Genomic DNA, 21708 nt, shown 5'->3' with positions numbered 1-21708 from the left:
AAGAGAGTTAAGACAAACAACCACCCACTCACACACACCTACACGGCTTACCTGCAGACTTCTGCCTCTCAGAACGTTGTATTCTCCAAAACAAGTTATCGTGGAAAAGTAACAGAGACCATTAAATTCACTGCTTCTGGTCAGAATTTCACTTTATATTCTGACGCTCTGTAAGTAAAATGACTGAGGTTAATTCTGTGGTGTTATAATCAACATGAGCAGGTTTGGGCTGTCAGCAAGCAGGTGAACGTGGATTGCTTTTCACTGCAGGACAATCAGCGAGAACGGTCCCACACACTGGGTCTGGATCTGTGACTAATTTTCTTTCTGAATAGGAGAGCAAAGAAAGTTATTGCATGATGCAAACATCAGCCTTTCTTTTCAGCAAAGCTATTGTTTTCACGGAAATCTTGATTCAAAGCATCTTGAGATCATGAGAATCCTTCCCTGCATTTCCGTATGTTTTGAGTCAGGCTCATACGGAGCATATCAGAGAGGCATTTAAAAATCTGTCACTCTAACAAAGAATGATGACCTTCAGCTTATTTTCTGGAATGCCTCTGCTTTATACTTTATCAACTACGTTTTCAATTTACGTGTGCCAAGCAGCAACATTGCTACCAACCCTCCCCCCTCCAACAGCAAAACCATCGTATAGAAAGTTAGAACTTTGTGTAAAAGATGATCGAAAGGCACAAGCTTTACTTAACTCTTTTAATAAAACCATTTTGTTAAACAAAACAAAACGTAGCAATGATTGGAGTTTTACATAGAAAATTACAAAAAATGTCATTATATCATAAATATAACCTGAATATATGAGGAGTGTTGGGTAAGTTTGGTAGGAACATCTAGAGAAAACCTACACAGAAAAGAGAGCAGCTTCTCCTGAGTTAGTTGTGTCTCTGTTGAGGTTGTTCTGAGATAACGTGGTTGTGGGGTAGAGTGTTTCCCATCTGCCTGTGGCGCTGTGCTAGCCAAGTCCCTTCTATCCATTTCATGACACTGATGTTACGTAAGTATTTTCCTGACACAGCTAAGAGGCTCTTTGGCGTCTGAGAAAGAAAATAACTGAAGCTTAAAAAGAAGTATTCCAAACTAAGAGCAGCGTGCTGTGAGCAGCCTACAGGTGATAAAATCTTTCCCACCCTGGCTAGCCAGAGATGCGCATCCAGTAGCTTTCCCCAGTGCCAGTGCTGCCACGTAAAATCTTGCTGCCTTCTCAGCCAACTCATTCTGCAATAAATAACAATGCTCCAATGTCAGGAGTATCATTTACTGATCTATAATGGCATGTCAAGTAATTCTCAAAAATCAAGAGAGAGCGATGGTGTGCTGGGCGTATGTGGCAAGGTTTTGTTAGCGTGGGGCCATAGGGGTGGCTTCTGTGAGAAGGATCCAGAAGCTGCCCCATGTTAGGTAAGGGCCCCTCTCCTGGCCAGAGCCGGGCCAACGTGATGTTGTTTGTGCCTCTGTGAGAGCGTATTTAAAACAAGGGGGAAAAAACTGCTTCAAAAAAAGCAGCTGGGAGGGAGAGGGGAGCGAGAAAAAGCCTTGCAGGCACCAAGGTCAGTGAAGAAGGAGGGGAGGTGGCTTGGATTTCAGCACAGTGAGGCCTGGCAGATTGACTACATCAGCCCACTCTCACTCACCCTTTAATAGTCCTATAGGGCCAGTGTGGAAGCCAAATGGTGAGTGGAGGCTAACGGTGGACTATCGGGGCCTGAATGAAGTGCTGTAGTGCCAGATGCGCCAGAACTTCAGTACGAACTAGAGTCAAAGCCTCTAGTGGTACACCACAGTCGATATTGCTAATGCATTTTTCTCCAGCCCTCTGGCAGCAGCACGCAGGCCACAGCTGGAGGGGGCATCCAGTACCCTTGGGATCGGCTGCCCTAGGGGTGGAAACTCAGCCCTATTGTTTGCCAGGGGCTGATCCAGGCGGCCGCTTCCCTGGGCATGGCCGAGCATCGCTCACTGACTGCCTTTCTGTGCTTCTGTGCGGCCTTTCTTTTACTTTTATTTTTTTTCCTTTTTATGTTTCCTTTCCCTTTTCTCTTTAATTAAATCATCCTTATCTCAAACCTTGAGCTCTTCGTGTCATATTTTCTCCCCCTTCCTCTTTGAGGGGGAGTGAGAGAGTGTCTGAGGTGGGACTTGGCTGCCCACCTGAGTAAAACCACCACAGCCCTTTTTGGCACCCAGCGTGGAGCTGAAACCCATGACCCTGAAATTAAGTCGCATACTCTACCAACTAAGCTAGCCACACAGCTACTGGGTGGCTGGAAACATCTCCAGTACACCATGCCACTGCCCAAAACACTACCTTGGGCCTGGAAAGGCAAGGGCTGTGGTGACATGGTACGCCAGACAGAATCGAGTCTGAGAAGGGGAGTCACTTCTGAAACAATTTGGTCACCTCCTGGGCCGAGAGGCATGGCATTGGGTGGGTGTACCACATCCCTTGTCACCCACAAGCTGCTGGGAAGGTTGAGAGGTACAATGGGCTGTTAAAGACTGTGCTGTGAGCATTGGGTGCTGGGGCATGGAAACAATGGGACATAAATGTACCAGAAGCCACTTGGCTAGTTAACACCAGAAGGTCTGACAGCCTCAGAGAGGAAGGAGGAGAAAATATGACATCAAAGAGCTCAAGGTTTGAGATAAGGATGATTTAATCAAAGGGAAAAGGGAGCTCAAAACCTTGAGCTCTTTGTGTTGTATTTTGGGAACGAGAGAGTGGCTGAGGTGGAACACAGCTGCCCACCCGAGTAAAACCACCACAATCCTTTTTGGCACCCAATGTGGGGCTCAAACCCATGATCCTGAGATTAAGAGTCTCATGCTCTACCGACAGAGCTAGCTGGGCAACTACTGGGTGGCTGGAAATATCCAGGTGTACCCTGGTCCTTGGGTGAAGACAATCCCACGAGTGGGTTTGCCTTTTCCCATGGCAGGAGCAACCCACACCGCCGTCCCCATCCACTTCCCTGCATGTGCTATGGGGACTTGAGCTCCTCCCACAGTGCATAGGGGTTTTGGTTCAGCAGCACCAGGACAGCTGTCAGCCTTTGCCAGGCCTTCCTTTCCCACAGCATCCCTACTGGCACGAGGCTGAGGAGCCTCTGGGACCCTGCACCACAGCTGCACAAGGCTGGTGGTGCCCCAGGGTGCAGGGTTTGTAGGCCTGGAGCCCAGGAAGGAGCAAGAGCATCTTCTCTGGCTGAAGCAGCCAGCCAGCAGCTGACTTAGCTATCAGAGGTCCCTCAGGACAACTTCACTGCCTTCCTGCCACAACAGTCACTGCTGCATTTGGATCTTACTTTTGACAAGGAGTTTCCTGCCTATAGGTGAGGCTGTACTACCAGAGTGCATCTTTCCTCTATTCAGATACCCTTTATAAGTAAATGATTCCTTCATAAGGCTTTACAATACATCTGAAATGTGTTAATTCTGTATCTAATAAATATCACATGAAAATTTTTTTTCAGTATTTACATATGAAAAATATAAAATAGGATCATTGTAAGATTACTTCTTCAACGTCATCTTCTAAAGAACCAAGGGTTTTAACTCCTGGCTTGAGTGCAGTCTGTTGCAGACGGTGTCTGTTTAGGTTTCTTCCTTCACTGAAAAGATCAGTGTCTTCTTTCACTTTGACTTTACTGTTTTTATCGACAAGAAGAGTATTACTAGACTCCCAGTCTACGTCAAAAGGTGTCATGTCCTTACTTTTAGAATGGAGGGCGGTACTGGCACTACTTCCAAAGAGTTGTTCCATTAAATTGGACTTCTTTTCTTTCTTACTATTAAAATCTGCATTTTCCTTGATATTTTCACCTAAGTAGTCACTTTTTTGATTTAGCCAGCTTGGTCTCCCTGATCCTTTTCCAAAGGAAGGTACATAACTGCCAAATGTTAACTCTTCTACAGTCCTTACATTTTTCTGCTTCTGCCCTTGTACTTTTGTGGCATCATCCTGGCTGTCACCTCGGGCAAAGCCATTACTAACCTTCCCTGGAATTTCAACGTATTGATCATTTTTCTCTTTTATGTCCTGGGAATCAGGTCTTCTTGTATTTACGAGTGGTGTTTGAGAAGCAAGTCTCATGTTCGTTACATTTTGGGTTTCTCTATCAATTTCATTCATTCTAGCAAGCAGAAACTCTTTTTTTCGTTGCTCTTCCAGCATTTCAGTACTTTCTCTCTCTATTTCAGGTTTGTGTGTTTCCGTCTCCATCTTCATTTTATCTTCTTTATCCAATAAAAAGCTGCTTTCTTTTTTCATTTTACCATATTCTTCCCACTCTGCAGGAAATGTTTAAACATTATTTAGAATGATTTAGTCTTACAGTGCCTTTATAAATTATTTTGAAAATTATCTGAGTAAAAGCCATTGACTTTTTAATATGCTCTTCTATGCATACTGTGGTTTTGCTACTGTAAAAATAAATTCTTCAAAAGTTACAATTAAATTTATACTAGGTTCTCTGCTAAGATATAAAGGCATGCTGTCATTTTTATAAAGGGATTAGGATGTTATTCATGTTTTAGAATTTCAGAAGAATTTCATTTCTGCCAATTGCCTTATTTCCTGTGTTTGAATGAAAATGAATATAGCATCACCAATTTTAATAGTTCTGACTTGCACAGTACGTTATTTTTCTTTGTCAGCATCACTGACACTGGGACATATGCTTTTTTTTTTTTCCCCCATACAGGAAACTATTTGCTGTGAAGCTATCAGGCAACATAGTCATAGCAAGTCATTATTTGCTTCAAGTTGTGAATGATTTAAAACATACTACATCTGCTGCATATAGACAGCTTCGCTCAAGTGCCTTGTGTGTCACCACATGAACTCAGTGACAGTGCCTGTGCTAATACCAAATGTCAATTTGCATAGCTGTGACAGGATGTGAAAAGTGCAAAACAATAATTAGCTACTAACAAGTGCAAATAAAAGACAAAGGAGGCTTCCAGTATTTCTGTCTTCAAAATATTTTTCTGTCGAGACACCATAGACACGTTAGGTCAAAAGTTGAATGACTACTTGCCTCATTCAACACATTGGCATTTCCCTTTGAAATTGGCATTTCCCATTCAAACTGCTGATTTTTGTTTTCACAAAGTTCCATGTTATCTACTGTACTTTAGATCAAACTTACTGAAATAACTGCAACAGATCAATTTATTTATCTTTTTTTTTAGTAGCATATCATTATACCAAGGACAGTAGCTACCTTTCTGTACATTAAGATGGGAAGCATGATCAGAATATCTTACAGACATAACAGAGCAAATTCTTGGCTTGTATAAATCATGCACTAATGTTAGTGGATGCAGGGGATTTTACACAGATTTTACTTCTGAAAGCATCTATAACATTTTAGAATTCTTCCTTGTAACTGCTTCCATTATTTAACTATAATTACTGAAAAATATTTTAACATGGCCAGACGCAGTCCATCTAAAATACCTCAAAATATGAAGAGACTTAGGAGTGTAAGTCACTAGCATGCTTTGAAAACCAAATGAACAAAAAAGCAATATTAAATGTAACAACAGAAATTAGCATTTCTTAAATAGCCACACCAAATGATTCAGATAACCACAAGTGAAAAGAGAAACTACAACTTCAAGTGATACAAGTAAAGCAGATCTGTACTGAAAAAACAGGTCAAATTAAGGAAAGCAGATTTGTACTACAATAGTAAAAATCTACTGCCTACCTTAACGGCATTTGGCAAGTCAGCAGGTAAATGCTGATTTATCTCTATGTCATCCTAAGCCGAATCTCTCAGATTTTAATATTTCTTAGTGGACAGCATTTTTACTGCTACATACTTAATCACATCTGCATACAGGATACAAATTACTCTATATTCCTTATTTTTTTTCTGATTCTCTTTGCATAATATACGTGAAAATAATTTTCCACGGTAGTGATCTCTGCAAAATCATTTCACTCTTCTCTCTCTCTCTCACACACACACACAAAAAAAGAAAAAAATAGCAGCCTCACTTGATTAGTATTCTGCATTGCATTTTCCAGCTTTCAGCTGCCCATTTTCTTACCGTCATGCAGTTTCTGAAATCTCTCCTCTAAAGACTGTATTTCCTGAGCACGTTTCAGTTTCTCTTCCCTTTCCCTGTCTTGGTCTTGTCTTAGGAGGTCTCCTTGTTCTTTCCATTCAATGTCTTGAGGCTCTTTTTCCTGAAATAAATTGATACAAAACAAACTAATAGGGTAAAATAATCAAATAAATGAACAACAACAAGAAAAATATGATATGAACTTCTATTTCAATCTGAAATTATATTCTCACTGCTAAACACAAAAATGAGCAAGTCATCTAAACCTAACCAACTCTGACAACCCAGGGATTTTGGTCCTAAAATCTCATCATCTTTAACATAGTTTTATGTATCTGAAACAAAATGAACAGATAATCAATTCTATTCCGTATTACATGTCAGGAAGACTGCAGCTCCAGTGTCATAAACCAAAATTGTCCCTGTGTTAAGGGTGGCTCTCTTTAGAAGTCAGTAATTGCCTTTTCCAGGACTTTAACAGAAGCCAGACCCCATCCCCTTTTTGTTTTAACAAGCAAGCAATTAGTTTCCACAATCTGATCTTTTTACTGAAGTGAGTGGGTTGCAGATTCAGTCAGTTTCACAGTGGGAATTAATGTCACTGAGTATCAAGTAAACAGAGAATGAGAAAGGCTCATTCCTGGGTGAAAAATCAGCTAGTAAGTAAATATACATTTAAAGGGAAAGAAGCTGCAGAAAATATATCAATGTCAGCATAAAAATCACTAACAGAAAATCAGTGGCAATGAAGTAAAGTGAAAGCCAGCCTAATCCAACATGTGGATACTAACTTTGTAGCTTGTTCTTATTTCCCTAAAAAGTGCATTTTACTGCATATAGAAGTTTTGTTTGCTCTACAATAATTGAAACAGTTACTACTTAATGAACAAAGAAAATAGAACTTGCTGCCCGAACAATTTCAAGTATTTTCCCTTCATATACACGACTATTATTATGATTTTTAAAAATAAATTTCACAAAGAGGTGACAAATATGTAAAATGCTTGACTTAGAAAACTGATGAAGGCACAGACTACCCAAATGTAATTTACATTCCACCAGCTCCACTTACACCAAGTGTGCCATTACATAACTTACACACCGAAGTGCTGGAAGAATGCATACATTAAACTAAATCCATATTTACAGAAAGGATTCTGGAAGAGACAACATACAAACCAAGCTGTCAGCCATGAAAAAACTTCAGTCCTATCAGGAAGCCAGTCAAGACAACCATCAGAGCATAATTCCTTACAAGTAGCCCTAGATTTACATAAGGAAAAATCATAAAATTTGTACTAAAATCAGTCTAATTCTACCTTACAAATCTCTTTGACTTTAGTCTGAGGTCACAGAAGTATCAGAAATGCTTCTAATGGTGCTATTTTATAATTAAAAAAGGAAACAGAAAAAAGTAACATCAAAAAACGCAACCACGCTCACAAAGCTGGAGAAACGACAGAAGAAATGCCATCACTCTGACAATAAGAGGAAGCATTAGATTTATGGATTGTGAAATAAATTTGGAAAGTAAAAGAAACCATAACTAAGATCAAAACAAAAAGAGAGACGAAGGCAGCCAGTGCTGTTACAACAGATTGCTCAAATTAGCATTAGAAATAAATTAAAAAAAAAAAAAGTCCTAAAAATTTCAAAGAAGTGGTAGAAAAAAAGAAACAGATTGAACTGATGGTTATTGGTAAGACATTGAACATGGTGAACTGTCACAAAAATGGCACATGGCATTTCTGGGAAGGCAACACTTCTCTTAAAGATCAGAATGTTTTCTAAATTATATTTTCTGTATATTTAAATATACATTTTTTCTAACATACAAGCTGTGCATTAAATATTCAGTCTGATAGGTGAATTATTTGGAGGAAGTCTTGAGTTTTTTTTTATGGAACTCACTATTCTGGGAAGAATCCCTTCTTTCTTATTTGTTGTGTCACCACAAACAAGTTCTGATTCTGGAGGAAATTCTACCGGTGAGAAGTATCCACTGGTCTGTACTCCTTTTGTGAGCTGTGCTCCTTTTTTAGTATTTTGGTTGTTGGCTGTAGAAAATACAAACGAATCAAGTCACATTTTCCCTTGAAAATACCAGACTATGCATCTATCCCTCATTTCTCAGTATCTGCAACTATGGAAGTGGAAAGTGTTGGGAAGTTTCACGTAACTGTTTTTCAGTATCTGTAAATGCTAACTTAAAAAATTGCATGTAAAAACTGACATTGAAACCAAACCACAAACAGGAAAAAAAAACTATTTATAAAATCATTACAGTATAGTGAATACATATACATTAATTGTCCATACAATATCCTAATCATCACCTTGTCTCAGAAGGTCCATTTAGAGAAACAAACTCATTAAGTTAATTTTAAGTTGTATCTTTAAAACACAACCTTATATCTGTTAAATGACATTCTCAAAGCCTGAACCTAAAATGGAGTGATAGTACAATACCTATCCTAAAATGAGCAGCAGATAAACTGAAATGCTCACAATAAATATTTAAAACAGCCCCAGAAATTCCTGCTTCTTCTGACAAGTAGATTCTACTGATCCATTGAAGACTGTCTGAGTACACATACAGACATACATATATAAACACATATTTATGCTGGTAACATAAGGCTTCAGGCTGCCTTGTCACACCAGAAGAAATGACTACATTGATGCTTTTAGAAGATTATGTTCTGTGACATATGCACTCTGATGAAAAAAGTACTGCAGCTGATCTGACAGAAAATAAATATGAATTGATGACAAAATAAATAAAAAACATGCACAAAATATAGCAGTGAGGTTTTATTTTTTTAAAGCCTCTGTAATTTATTTTCATGTAGACATTATCTATGATCGACTAGAAAATTTACTAAACCATCTGCCTCTCCTCCTTCACCCCGGAACTTCTGATATGAAATTAATTAAAAACACTTTGATGAAGTTCTAGGTTCTAGTTCTGCAGTTACAAACAGCATCATACTGTGCTCTTCTTTGTAATGACTGCTGTGTTGAAAGCAGTGCAAAAATTTAAGCCTTCCTGGACAAGTGGCAGTGGGGTCAAACACTGAATGGCATGCATGACATAACCTAGCAGAGTCTAACTTAAAAGTGACATTACAAATCTTTTTGCCTTTGTTGTTTTATGTGTTACCTTTCTTTCTTTGTATAATATCCATGTCCTTTCTTGGTGATAGCTTCAACATACGGTTAGCATATATATTTTTTGCTTCAAGTTCTCTTTCTTTTTCCTGTGAGTCAAAGAGGTGTAGCAGAATGAGTTACTAAAGTTTCATTCACTACTCATTACCAAAGCCGTAAATTAAATTGAAAATATTTGTTGTAATTATAGAGTAAGGGCATCAATTATAAAGTAAGGGCATCACTAGTTCTTGTTCAATGTTTTGAGGAGCACAATCAAATTCTTAACTTTTCTTATGCTGTAAAAATATGCAGATAGAGCTCTTCCCCTCCCCCAAATCATTAGCAAAATAGTCTGAAAAAATGTTGCAACCCTGCAGCAAAAATACAACTATATGCCAGTACTTCCATAACTGTGAATACAACTTGTGATGTATTTATGGATCGCACAAATAAACGTTTAGTATCATAAAGTGATAAACATTTCAGTGATAGCAGTATTACTTGTCACAGGGTACACATGTGTGTGTCACAAGTACATCCAATTAATCTGTACACAAACCTGCTGTAATGCCCGTACATTACTAACATAAATTGCTGTATATGCCCGCGGATCTGATCTTAACAATCAAGTCTTCAATACCCAGTTTTCCCATTGATTTTGTGGTTTAATGGCAATTCTTGGCTACATGCTTGATCTTGCTTTTCTTAACTAGCGTTAACAATAATTAACATGGAGGCATTCCTGCTCTTAAACAGGCCGCGGGGTCAGAGCACAGAACTTTCTCATTTGAAGCAGGAAAAGAACTCACAGGTGATATAATCAAGTACATGTCTGAAAGTGCAATCACTGGTAAACTATTCAAACTCCATTACAGATACTTCCAAAGATAAAATGCCACAATTTGGATCCCAGCTTGCATTGCTTCACACTTTACCTTCAGCTTCTGACTAAGTTGTTGAAGCTCTTCTTGGAGAATTCTGTTTTCTTCTTGAGCTTCATGCACCTTTTTTTTCTTTGACTGTAACTCTCGTTGAAAACTGTTACCACTTAATTCAAGATTTTTTTCCAGATCCTTCAATAAAAACAACAAAATAATATTTTATTTTATTTTTTTTTTATCAGCAGGGATACTTTTTGTTTCCTTCTCTTTTTTTTTCTTATTTTTTTAATTTTCTTCTTTTTATGTTCAAGGTACTTAAAAAAAATTACAGAAAACCTGCATCTTGGATTCAGATATCAGCTCCACCATTACTGTAACAGTAAACACGCATAAACCCTAACCCTAATTTTCAGGGGGCAGACAGAGCACCTGCAGAGCTGCTGCAGCTCATCTTTCTGGAATAGACAGGGACAATTTGAGGACATCATGGGACATGCTAGTCAATTCCCCAAGGCTCTTGGCACAGGCAAAGAGTGCACCTCTGAAACTCTAAGACAATCTTGACCTGATGGTTTCAAAACAGGACACCTCCCTAAAAGTACAGGATTAGAAGGAAGAAGACAAGTAATAATTTTAACCTTCTTCTCTGGGAAATAGATTTGTGACTGTTGTTCCACTTAGATACTCTCACCTGTTTTATGTGAGCCTGTGATGATGAGAGGAGGAAAAAAACAGACGAAAAAAATGTGCTTCTAGAGCATGATTCATTTTAACATTATCCACTACCACAAATGCTGAAATACCCGATCGTAAAACTACAGGTGCCAGATGGTGACGCTACAGGGTGAGGTGATCTGAGTAGCAGCATTTTCTATCCTGATATTTTTGGGTTTATTTCATGGGAGCTTAGTTTCCACTAAAATCCTTTGGATTTACAGTATCTATTATCTCTGTGATGTAATTTAGCTTTAAGTACTAATATAGTCACTAAACTTTAACATCATTTTAATGACCAATATAATGTTAAAAAAGCATTGCATACAACTTCCAGCAGTTTAAAGCTGTAAACACAATTATTTTTAAATGAGATGAGTTTTTAAGACATATTGGTAAATATTTTTGCTGAATAATATTAAAGTAAATTGCACAAGATTCTTAAAATGGATACCTACGAAGTGTACTAAAGCTCATTTTGGTATGAAAAAGATTGCTATACTTTTCCCCAGCTCAGCTCTCAGATGTGCAGAATAGGGGACAGGATTTTTTTTTTTTTAAAGGAAGAATTTTAGTACACGATTCCCTGAATACCCAGTAAATTTTTACTAAATGCTTCACCTTCTGGAGGATAAATTAGACTTCATAAAGTTACACTATAGCTGCATGCATTTCTGAAACATTATTACTAGTTATAAAAGCACTTAAAAGCACAAGCTCACTGTGTATACACTGACAAGTAACACTTAATTTGTAAATAGCAATTTCAATGCTTGACTACTGAGTATATAACTATGTAATTACCTTGGAAATAATTTACTTGATGCGATTTACATGTAAAAAAGAATAATTTTTCTATTTGCTCTAGCACAGTGGAAAAAATAAAAACAACATGAAGCTCTTTCTGGTAAGAAATACCTGAACCAAAATTTCTTACAAAAGAAAAGGTCATCTCACCTTAATTCTTTTTTCACTGTCCTCTAGTCTGCTCTCTGCATAGGCGAGTTTCTTTGCCAGGTCATCTCTTTCGGCAAGGTGCTTATCTGCAGACAGCTTTTTCAGTTTCTGCAAGACAGTTTTTGTTCTGTACAGTTCGTCTTCCGAATCCTTCAGCCTTTTCTCGGTGGCACGTTCTCTCTCTTGAGATTTTCGTAGGCGCTCCCTCAATATTCTAATCTCATTGTTGTGTCGGGCAAGGAGCTGAGAGATTTCGTTTTCTGTATCCTCAAACTTATTCAAGGCTTTCTCCTGCCTGTGCTGAAGCCTCTTCAGCGCCCTGTTTTCCTTCTGCAGCTCATCTAGTTTGATGTGGAGTTCAGTCAGTTCATTTCGGAGCTCATTGATTTTCAGCAGCCTAGCAGAAAGAACTCTTTTTGTAACGAGATCTATATCCTTCGCAGGAGAATCCCGAGTGAGGCTCTGAGAACGGAAACCCCACCGTGTCCCTCTTTTGCTCGGTGCATATTTGGAACCCAATTTCTTTGTGGCTAAGAGAGGAAAAATGAAAAGCATGTTTACCATAAGACAATGCAATTTGTCGATTCAGACATCCTTTCTGGAATAAAGCTCTGCCTGAAACAATTTTACAATACGTAGCAGAGATTGCAGCTTTCAAACCAGAAAATAGAAAGCATGTATGTGAGAGGCTTATGCTTCTTTTCATAGATAAAAAATGGAGATTTCCGTTTGTGACCTGCAAGAGGTAATATTTTCAGCCATCAATATCTAAGCATTGTAATCATCTGCAAATTGTATCAGAAATAACAGACGTTTCATTAATATTTGATTAGAAATACCGTACTCCTATGCATACAATATCATCAAATGCTTGTACAATGGCAACAATTAGCTGAGTGTTAGCTAGTTATGTATTATGCAAGATGTCATTCTCTCAGGCAAATGAAACAGTGTTTTCAAACCCAGCTGCCATGCTTACAGACAAAACAGCAATCTTAAAGGCTCAATGCAAAAAGCCTCCAAAGAAAAATTATAAATCCATGAAAATTCAGTTGTCCCTTGAATAATTTATTTCTGTATCACAAGTTATTTTCCACGGAGTATCCTTATTTGATTACCGGTGTGCATCACTCCCACATTTCTTTTTGATACTATTTTATTATCATCCCCACAGATGAAAGCTAAACATTAGGTTTCTATCTTATTTGCCTCTCAAGCTACACTCAGTGAATAAAGGACATCATACACTAAAATATATCTTAAAACATCTGAATACACAATGAGTATATATTTATTAAGGGACACCACTGTTTGGAATAAAGAAGCTGAGCACCAGCTTATATATCATACAGGTCTGAAAGCTTGTATTCAGCAATAATGCAGTAACCCATACACTGGGTGTGAGCAACTGCAAATTCTGCCTTCCTTTTGGTGCACACCATACTTCTTCTAATCCAGAGAGAATATTTGACAGCAAAAATAACAGCTTTAAAATATTGTATTTTCCTGTGAATGTTTTGCACATATACTCATTCATTTTCTGTTCAATGCTCACTTTTTCCACAGTTTGTACAGTTTGGACAACTGTTCAGCAAAACACCAGCTGCACCAAGACCAAGGATATTTTCCCTGGGCAACCTCAGGTCAGATCTTATGGCACCCTAGATCATACCATTAGCCACATGGTTCCTACAGTATCAAGCACTTACAAAGGAAACAGCATTTGCTTGAGAAAGACAAGATGTTCTTGCTCCATCAGAAGATGTGCATAACTATTTAGAACAAGCTGTCAAAACGTGGCAGAGAGGCGTCCCAGCCCAGGACCTGTACAACCATTCTCTCCCTTTTTGTAGGGATGTTCACTTTCCCCACAACCGAGACAGCAGCTTATGTATGTGAGGGAGCTCAGTGGAGCTATCCCATCTCAAATTGGAAATATTTTATTCTCAGGGAAGGCCTATAAAAAACCCTTTCTTTTGAATTTCCACTCCATATGTACCTAACAGTCACCAAACACGTTTTCTCTCTCTTGCCACATTGCTGCTTGTTTTCTGGCTTGTTTTCAAAGTACACAATTATAGCAGCGTAAAGCTTAGTCAAGTAGACTTCCCCAACAAGGAGATCTTTAGGGGATGTTGTCAGAGACATCATAACAATTGTCTCTTACAGACTGCATAGTACAGGCTTGCCTTGAGTCCTTTCGTCAAAGACTGAAAGAGAACATCAGCACGATTCAACAAAAGACTACTTTAGGAGCTGTGCTTGCTTGTTAAAAAAAAAATACGAGTAATTCTGAAAACCATTAAAATTGTCCTCTTGCAGGAACAGGTTAGTTTCATTCTTCACAAAACTGTCACAGTCTACTTGCCATCTGTAGTATAATTCACATGAACCTTATTTCTAGATTCTTACAATGCTTAATAAAATTTCCCACTTTTATTTCAGCTTTCAAACACAGTCAACTCTTTGGAGCAGTTACAAAGGAACAACTTCTGCGATCTACCTACCTTGGTAGTGCACAAGGCTGTTTGAAGTTTGTGTTTTGTGATCTCTCTTTTCTTGGCTTGTAGACGGATAGCTTAGTGTGGGTGACTGGCCAGATGAGTGAGAGACATTATCTTCATCCGAATAATAGGAGTCACTATTTCTATCCCCATCTGATTTTCTGTCTTGTTCAGAATCTGGGCTTCTTACTCTTTCTCCCATTTTTTTTTTTTTTTTTAAATTAGCTGCTCTCCAGATTTTTCTCAAAGACTGTGCATTTTGACACAAAAGACCTTTTGGTAGTCACAATGGCAGCAGCTGGATTATTTCTTTGTATTTATCATCTTCATCTCCCAAGCATGAGATCTTTGTAGCTCAGTCCAGCAAGCAGTAGTTTCCATTCAGAATGCATTTTTCTGTAATAACTGAGAGAGAGAAAAAAAAAGTGAGAGTGATTTTGCCCTTAAGAAAGGTAGAAGAACTGTAAAATTATTCAGAATTCCTATAACTTTATGCCACATGCTTTGCTACATTAGCTTTATTACTTATATTGAATGGGACAGACATCACTCTAGGAACGGAGCAAGTACTATACTCAGTAGTTGGAGGCACTTCATCACCAGAAGAGGAATGAGAAGAGTACCACAGCTAAATCTTGAAGAAGGAATTACTGCCAGGTTAGAGAGAGAAGAATTTGGAAAACAAGACAAAAGACAAGTAAAAGTCTGAAGCTATTCAGGAAACTAATTTAAACATCCTGAAAAACATTTTACCCAATAAAACAACGACTTATTTCTATGACTAGAACTGAGACAATATTTGTAGAATTTGACTAAATTTTCCATATCTCAATTTCTGACAGTTCAATGATGCTAAATAACATGCTTGAAAAATCAGTTGTCCCATTTGCCTGGAGCATGTTCCAGCCCTAACCACTACTGGGCCCTTCCCTTTGCCATGGGAAGTACTCTTGTATCCTACAACATCTAGAGCTTTGTGCCCTCAAGAGCTGGAAGGAGCACGTATTTGTGTCATGTGCATGATATGAAAATGCAAACAGAGCCTTTAAAAAAATAACTATTTTTAAGTTTGTAAGTATCTGATGAAGGAGACCATGCTGCTGGTATATGGTAAATGTTACTGCAGCAGGTATAAAAGAGAATGGCTGCCCCCGCAGATGGTCTTCTGATGTAAACTAAAAAGTCCTCCAAACTGAAGGTAAAAATCACCTTATTTTGCAATTTTTTGAGACACTTGGTGACAACATCATGGAGTAAATATATCCAAAATTTTCCTTACCCTTCTCAGTCAAAAGTATTTTCTCATCAATGTATAAAGTATTAACTATGTGCAGCCTCCTGTGTCTTATGTCTCTCACCACAGTTTTCAAGCTTATTTCTCCACCATCTCCCAACTTCAAGACATGAAGCCTCTAATGGGTGAATAAAAAGGACTTACACCAGAGCCTGTCAGTTCTGCCTGTTGAATGACATGAACTCCTAACCCATTTCTAAATGGTTAAGTAAACTACATACATAAAATAAAATAAAATAAAATAAAATAAAATAAAATAAAATAAAATAAAATAAAATAAAATAAAATAAAATAAAATAAAATAAAATAAAATAAAATAAAATAAAATAAAATAGCTGCTTTCAACCAAAACTCTTCTACACTGCAGGGCATATGACATACCTGTAAAAAAAGAGGTCAGTATTTCACTATATCACTTTGCTTCCCCAATAAAATAAACTTAGCACGCTTTTTTAGCCTTCTGTTCCACTGCCCATACCTGCAGAATTGCATAGCCAAGCAGAACAGAAATGTCAGCTGCCAAGAAAGTTTTCATTACAAATTCAAGCTTTCTGGCCCAGTTCATGGTTAGCACACTCAACTCTGTCTCCAGTGACTAGGTTGGATTTGCCCTCATAATCTATACAGCAGGAATTAGAGGAATAAATATCCCCATAGATTTCTGAACAGAGAAGCTCCTAGGAAACTGTTACTGAATTATTTGGAAGAGAGCATTTTTTTCTTTGCTTGGGGAGTACCTTTCCAAAATAATGTTAAGTACCTAAATATTTTCAATGAGGTCCAAATAAATTAGATACCTAAAACTGACATCAAAGATGAGAACTGAAATTACACCACAAGGCTGAGAAAGAAGACAAGCTGTGCTTGAGATCACTTGTCCTAGAGACTGCTAAACACATGCAGGAGGGGTCAGCAACTGCAAACATTCATATGATCAGCAATAAGTATGTTTTTTTCTTCTGAATTAATGGAGCTATATTTCAAAAGTATACACCTAACCATAACTGTATTTGTCTCTAAATACAATGAAGACCCTCACACGCATTAACGAGGGCAAGACTAGGATCAAGTAAAAATATTAGAATTTATCCAGGTGCAACCATCCTCCCAAACAGCTCTACTCCTAAGTCATCGAATCATCCAGGTTGGAAAAGACCTCTAAGACCATCAAGTCCAACCATTAACCTAGTATTGACAAGTCCACCACTAAACCATGTGCCTAAGCACCACATCTTCACGTTTTTTGAAGACCTCCAAGGATGGTGACTCAACCACTTCCCTGGGCAGCCTGTTACAGTGCCGCACAACCCCTTCAGTGAAGAAATTCTTCCTAATATCCAACCTGAACTTCCCCCGGTGCAACTTGAGGCCATTCCCTCTAGTCCTATCACTGGTTACCTGCGAGAAGAGGCCGACCCCCAGCTCCCCACCCCTTCCTTTCAGGTAGCTCTAGAGAGCAATGAGGTCTCCCCTGAGACTCCTCTTCTCCAGATCAAACACCCCCAGCTCCCTCAGCCACTCCTCACAGGACTTGTGCTCCTGGCACTTCACCAGCTTCATAGCCCTGCTCTGGACACGCTCCAGGGCCTCGATGTCCTTCTTGTAGTGAGGGGCCCAAAACTGAACACAGCACTCGAGGTGCAGCCTCACCAGAGCAGAGCACAGGAGGACACTCACCTCCCTAGCCCTGCTGGTCACACTGTTCCTGACACAAGCCAGGATGCTGTTGGCCTTCTTGGCCACCTGAGCACACTGCTGTCTCATAGCCAGCTACTGACCAGCCCCCCAGACCCCTTTCCACGGGGCAGCTCTCCAGCCACTTTTCCCCTAGCCTTGCATGGGGTTGTTGTGCCCCAGGTGCAGGTCCCAGCACTTGGCCTTGTTGAACCTCGTACAGCTGGCCTCATCCCATCAGTCCCACCTATCCAGACCCTTCTGCAGAGCCCTCCTACCCTCGAGCATATCAACACTCACACCTAACTGGTCCCACAATCATCTGCACAGAATTTCTGTTGCCTTGCTCCTTGCTCCCAAACTGAAACGCAGATGCAGTTTTGGGAACAATCTGCTCTCTACATGGTGCACAGGTAAAGCTGTGTCAGTTCTGACTGCACGAGACAGAATCACAGGGAATGCAGAAGATATAAAATAAAATATAAACGAACATATTAAAATATAAACTAATATAAAACTAATTCTGTCTTTTATCTTTCTGAAAATATAAAGATAATACTCTGGAGGGCTGTATCACAGACCTCACATTATTTCAGTCATCTGGAATGAAAAAACATCGAAAACTGTAATTGTGTTTGTAGGCTATAGCCACAAAAGCTATATATAGGTGATGCCATTGCTTGTAAGAAGCCACAGGCTGCATTTTCAGCTAACAAAATGGGCCACGGGACTTGTCAGGCTTTGTCTGGACTCATTTTGGATGCCTGGAGCTTTGCTATAGTTTATTTAGTTGCAGCAAAATTAGCTAACAGCCAGGTGGCTTATCTAATTCGTTTTTGCTTTTTGCTTAGCTTTGTACAACCGTGTGCTCTAGCACCTATAGTTACATGTAAAACTAACAGAAAGCAACAGGTTGCTCGCTCTGGGAGTAAACTATTTGTTTCCCCTTGGGAAAATGGAGCAGAGAGGAGCACAGCCATGAGAGGACTGCAGGGCCCTGAAAGCACAAATGCAGGGTGACAGTCGGCCCCACGCTGTAACAGCTCACCAGCGGTCAGTAACTGCTCATCAGAAGGATGCGATCTTGGGAAACAGGCAAAAAAAGTTTTACAGATAACACACAGAACAAACACACCACATGTTATAAAGTTGGATGGAGCAATGAAGCAAGAGCAATGTGTACAGTCCGTTAGAAGAATAAAAAATGATCCCACATGGACCCAAGATGAGGAAGAAGAAGCTACTAGCATCCACCATCCCAAAGCCTTCCCTGGGAAGCACAGGAAGAGGTGAGTTGCTGTAAAGACTCCCCCCCTGCCAGGCAGATCCATTCAGGTCCCAGATGTGGCTGAAGTTAACACCAGAAAGTGTGCTTGGTACTGGAGGCTGTCTGCATCACTCTAACTGTGCCTAACTTGAACCGTGTTTATTATCTGGACTAGTACTAAACCTTTGATTAGACCATTAAGATTTTAATTAGATTAACAACTGATTCCTGGCTCTGCATCTGTGTTCCCCTCTTTGCTGAGAGCAACGTGCTGAATAAAACAATCTGGTGGTATTCAAGCAGCCTGGTCTGTCTCCGGGCCACGGGGGCACATGTGGCATCCAGAGCAGCCCTGGGCTCCTGGGGCGGTCACACCAGTGGCAGAGGCACCACAGGTGTTAACCTAAGTGGCAGCACTGATTTCTGTGTGGGGCAAATAACTCCAGCGGTGTGGGTGTAGCCAAGATGTACCTTACTTTTGTCTGCCTGTAGGATACTGAAAGACGGAAAGAAGTCTTCGTGCACAGATTTTTTTCTGGAGAAAAAAAAAAAAAGCATATGTGAATGAAAACGAGTGGGACTGCATTCAGGGAAAAATGTAAATGTCTACAATTCAATTATCAAGATGTCTAATTATATGCATAAAACAAGAACACTCATTTTCACTTACTAACTTAACGCTGATCAGTCATTTTATAGTCCCACAAGCACTCACTGAAAAGGCAATAATCCTTACGAAGAGTGCTTTTCATAACAGTATTTAAAATAGACAAATTGTATTTTGTGAAGTAAAATGTGAAAACTGGAGGATGAGAATTATCCACTTCTGTGCTGGATATTACCCACTTTTGAGAATATTTTGCTAAGCACCGTTTTGACAGATAGCAAACGGCAATTTCTGATGCTTTCTGGAAGTATTTTGAGAAATCGAGGGGCTGAAAACAAATGGGGAAAGGTGAACTCATACAAGCTCCCTCGAGGAACCTCTAAAATTAATTTCCTGCATCTCCAAATGGTTTTGGGGTTTGTAAACTGGTAAGATTACCACACTTTTCCTACAAAACTGGAAACCGTGGTCTGTCGGGTCTTGCAAGATTCGGGTTATGATGTAAGATGTAATTTGATTAAGATAAAAAAAAAGAAAAATCACAGTTTGCCTTTAGAGCAAACGAGTCACTGGGACATCTGAGTTTTACTTCGGTTCGCCTGAGGAGGCTCTAATTTCTAAGTATTTTGCTTCCTTGACTCCTCAGCCGTTACCGAGCAGCCTGGGTCGTTAGGAAAGGAGTTTAACTGAGGAAAGCCTGAGGAAAACCCACCGAGGTACCTCTGGCACCCGTACATTTAATACTTTGGGGGGGAATATGGGTTAGTTGTCAGCCTGTTACACAAAAACAAAAACAAAACCAAATAAAAAATGATTAAATTAACGAATTATCAGATAAAAAGCAGCCACACAGCGCGGGGCAGCCCCCCCCCCCCCCCCCCAGCACCCCCCGGAGCTCCGCAGACGCCTCAAGGAGCCCAACGCACCAGGGCCGGATCATGGCGGCCCCGCTCCCCGGGGGCAGCCGCGCACCCGGCCCCGGCCCCTTGTCCCCTGTCCCTTGTCCCCTGTCCCCGTCCCCATGCCCAGGCCCAGGCCCCGGCCCCGCCGGTACCTGCGGACGCGGCGCCGTTGCCACGCTACGCTTAAAGGGGCCGCTCGGGGGCTCCTGACAGCCGCTGCCCCAGCAACCGGCAGCGGGAGGAGGCGGGCTCTCCCTCTCAGCCATTGGCTGTCCGTGCTGACAGTTTAGAGATTCCTGGAGATCGATTGGTGGAGGGGGAAAGCTGAGGGTGCTGATTGGCCTAGGCGCGGCACGGGGGGCGGGACGGAAGGGCGCCGTTGAAGGCGGCGGGCGGAGGAGGCGCCGCCATTTTGGCTGCGGGGCGCAGCGCCTGTGAGGGACGGGGCGAGGGGAGCGCGGCCGGAGATGGCGGCCGGAGGGTGGCGGCGCCGCTGCTCTGGCTCCTCAGTGCCCTGCCCTGCCCTGCCCTGCCCTGCCCGGCCTCGCTCCGGGTTTGAAGGGGCAGCTCGTCAGGGAAGAGGGAAGATGGAAATAAAGCGTTTTTTTATTCACGTTATTTATTTTTATTTCACGTCAGCGTTGCAGTGGGGCGGTGGGTTGGTGGGCGTCTGGCGGGCGTTGTGTCGGGTGAGGTGAGCCCGGACCTCTCGGCGAGGTGTTACAGTGGCAGGGGGGTGAAAGTGCCCTGTAAGACCAGCAAGGAGGCTTGAACTCCAGGGCAGACCTAATTCGCTGACCCTGTTGCATTTTACTGCACAGAAGAGTAAGGCTGCTGACCATCAACTCTTACACTACTTTTTTTTCTTTTTCCTTTTTTTTTTTCTCTCTAATGATAACCTTTCATAATGAATGTAGTCAAGCAGACTGCTTTCTGGGCAGGGAAAGGGGGAAAAGAACCAAATACCGTATCTTAACTTACCACATTTAACTTCCTAATGGAGTATGTCCTCATAGGGTGGTGATGAAAATGGCACAGGAATTCGGCTAGAATAAATTAAAGCAGAACATTCAATAGGAAAATTGTTATAAACTATCTGCATAGAAAGGCAAACTGAATACTCTAAAGAGGGAGACTGAGTATTTGCACTGAACAGCGCTGTCTCTGGGGTTCAAAACATTCAAAATGAATGCTCATTAACCACTACATGAAAAATTGAAAAAAAAGAAAAAAAGTAAATGGGGTAAGGTACTAGATTTATTAACTAATATAATCATTTTAAGTAAACAAACCCACAATTATCCAAATGAAAACAAAGCAGTGAAACAAACACCCCAAAACCATACAAACACATTCACTATTAAATACAATCAAATATGCGACAAAGTATAGCTTCAATGCACTTGAAATTAAATTACTGTCCCCTGTAAAGCAAGTTTTAGGAGAATAAATTTTACCCATTTCAGTGGAAAAAAAAAAGAAGAAAAAAACATGATTCTGAAAGTCAGAGTTGAGAAGATGCTCCAAACTGCCTTATTCATACTGATTGTGTACAAGAACTCTGAATGTGCATAATTAGGTTTCTTGAAAGTGTAACTTAATGAATAGGCTAGGATGCGATTGTAAACATGTTGGCATAAACTCCAGTAAAAGAGGAGG

General features: G+C 40.2%; 1 protein-coding gene across 3 annotated transcripts; it reads right to left on the bottom strand.

Moving 5' to 3' along the window:
- Window positions 1-700: 700 nt before the first annotated feature.
- On the bottom strand, window positions 701-20324 carry LCA5 (lebercilin LCA5). 3 transcript variants are annotated; one of them, XM_027454959.3, is made up of 9 exons: window positions 20202-20318; window positions 19012-19075; window positions 14309-14710; window positions 11802-12331; window positions 10185-10322; window positions 9260-9356; window positions 8008-8153; window positions 6079-6217; window positions 701-4308 (listed from the first exon to the last, which is right to left on the bottom strand). In XM_027454959.3, exons 3-9 carry the CDS (start codon window positions 14505-14507, stop codon window positions 3521-3523), a joined length of 2037 nt encoding a protein of 678 aa, XP_027310760.2. In that variant the 5' UTR covers window positions 14508-14710; window positions 19012-19075; window positions 20202-20318; the 3' UTR covers window positions 701-3520. The 3 variants fall into 3 exon arrangements, with proteins under 3 accessions (XP_027310760.2, XP_027310759.2, XP_027310762.2); XM_027454958.3 differs by having other exon boundaries at window positions 19017-19075; XM_027454961.3 differs by lacking the exon at window positions 19012-19075 and having other exon boundaries at window positions 20202-20324.
- Between the last annotated feature and the right edge of the window lie 1384 nt (window positions 20325-21708).

Source organism: Anas platyrhynchos, chromosome 3 (assembly GCF_047663525.1).
Source record: "Anas platyrhynchos isolate ZD024472 breed Pekin duck chromosome 3, IASCAAS_PekinDuck_T2T, whole genome shotgun sequence".
Classification (NCBI taxonomy): Eukaryota; Metazoa; Chordata; class Aves; order Anseriformes; family Anatidae; genus Anas; species Anas platyrhynchos.
The sequence above is the reverse complement of the archived record's forward strand: the minus strand, read 5'-3'. Positions and strand labels throughout refer to the sequence as shown.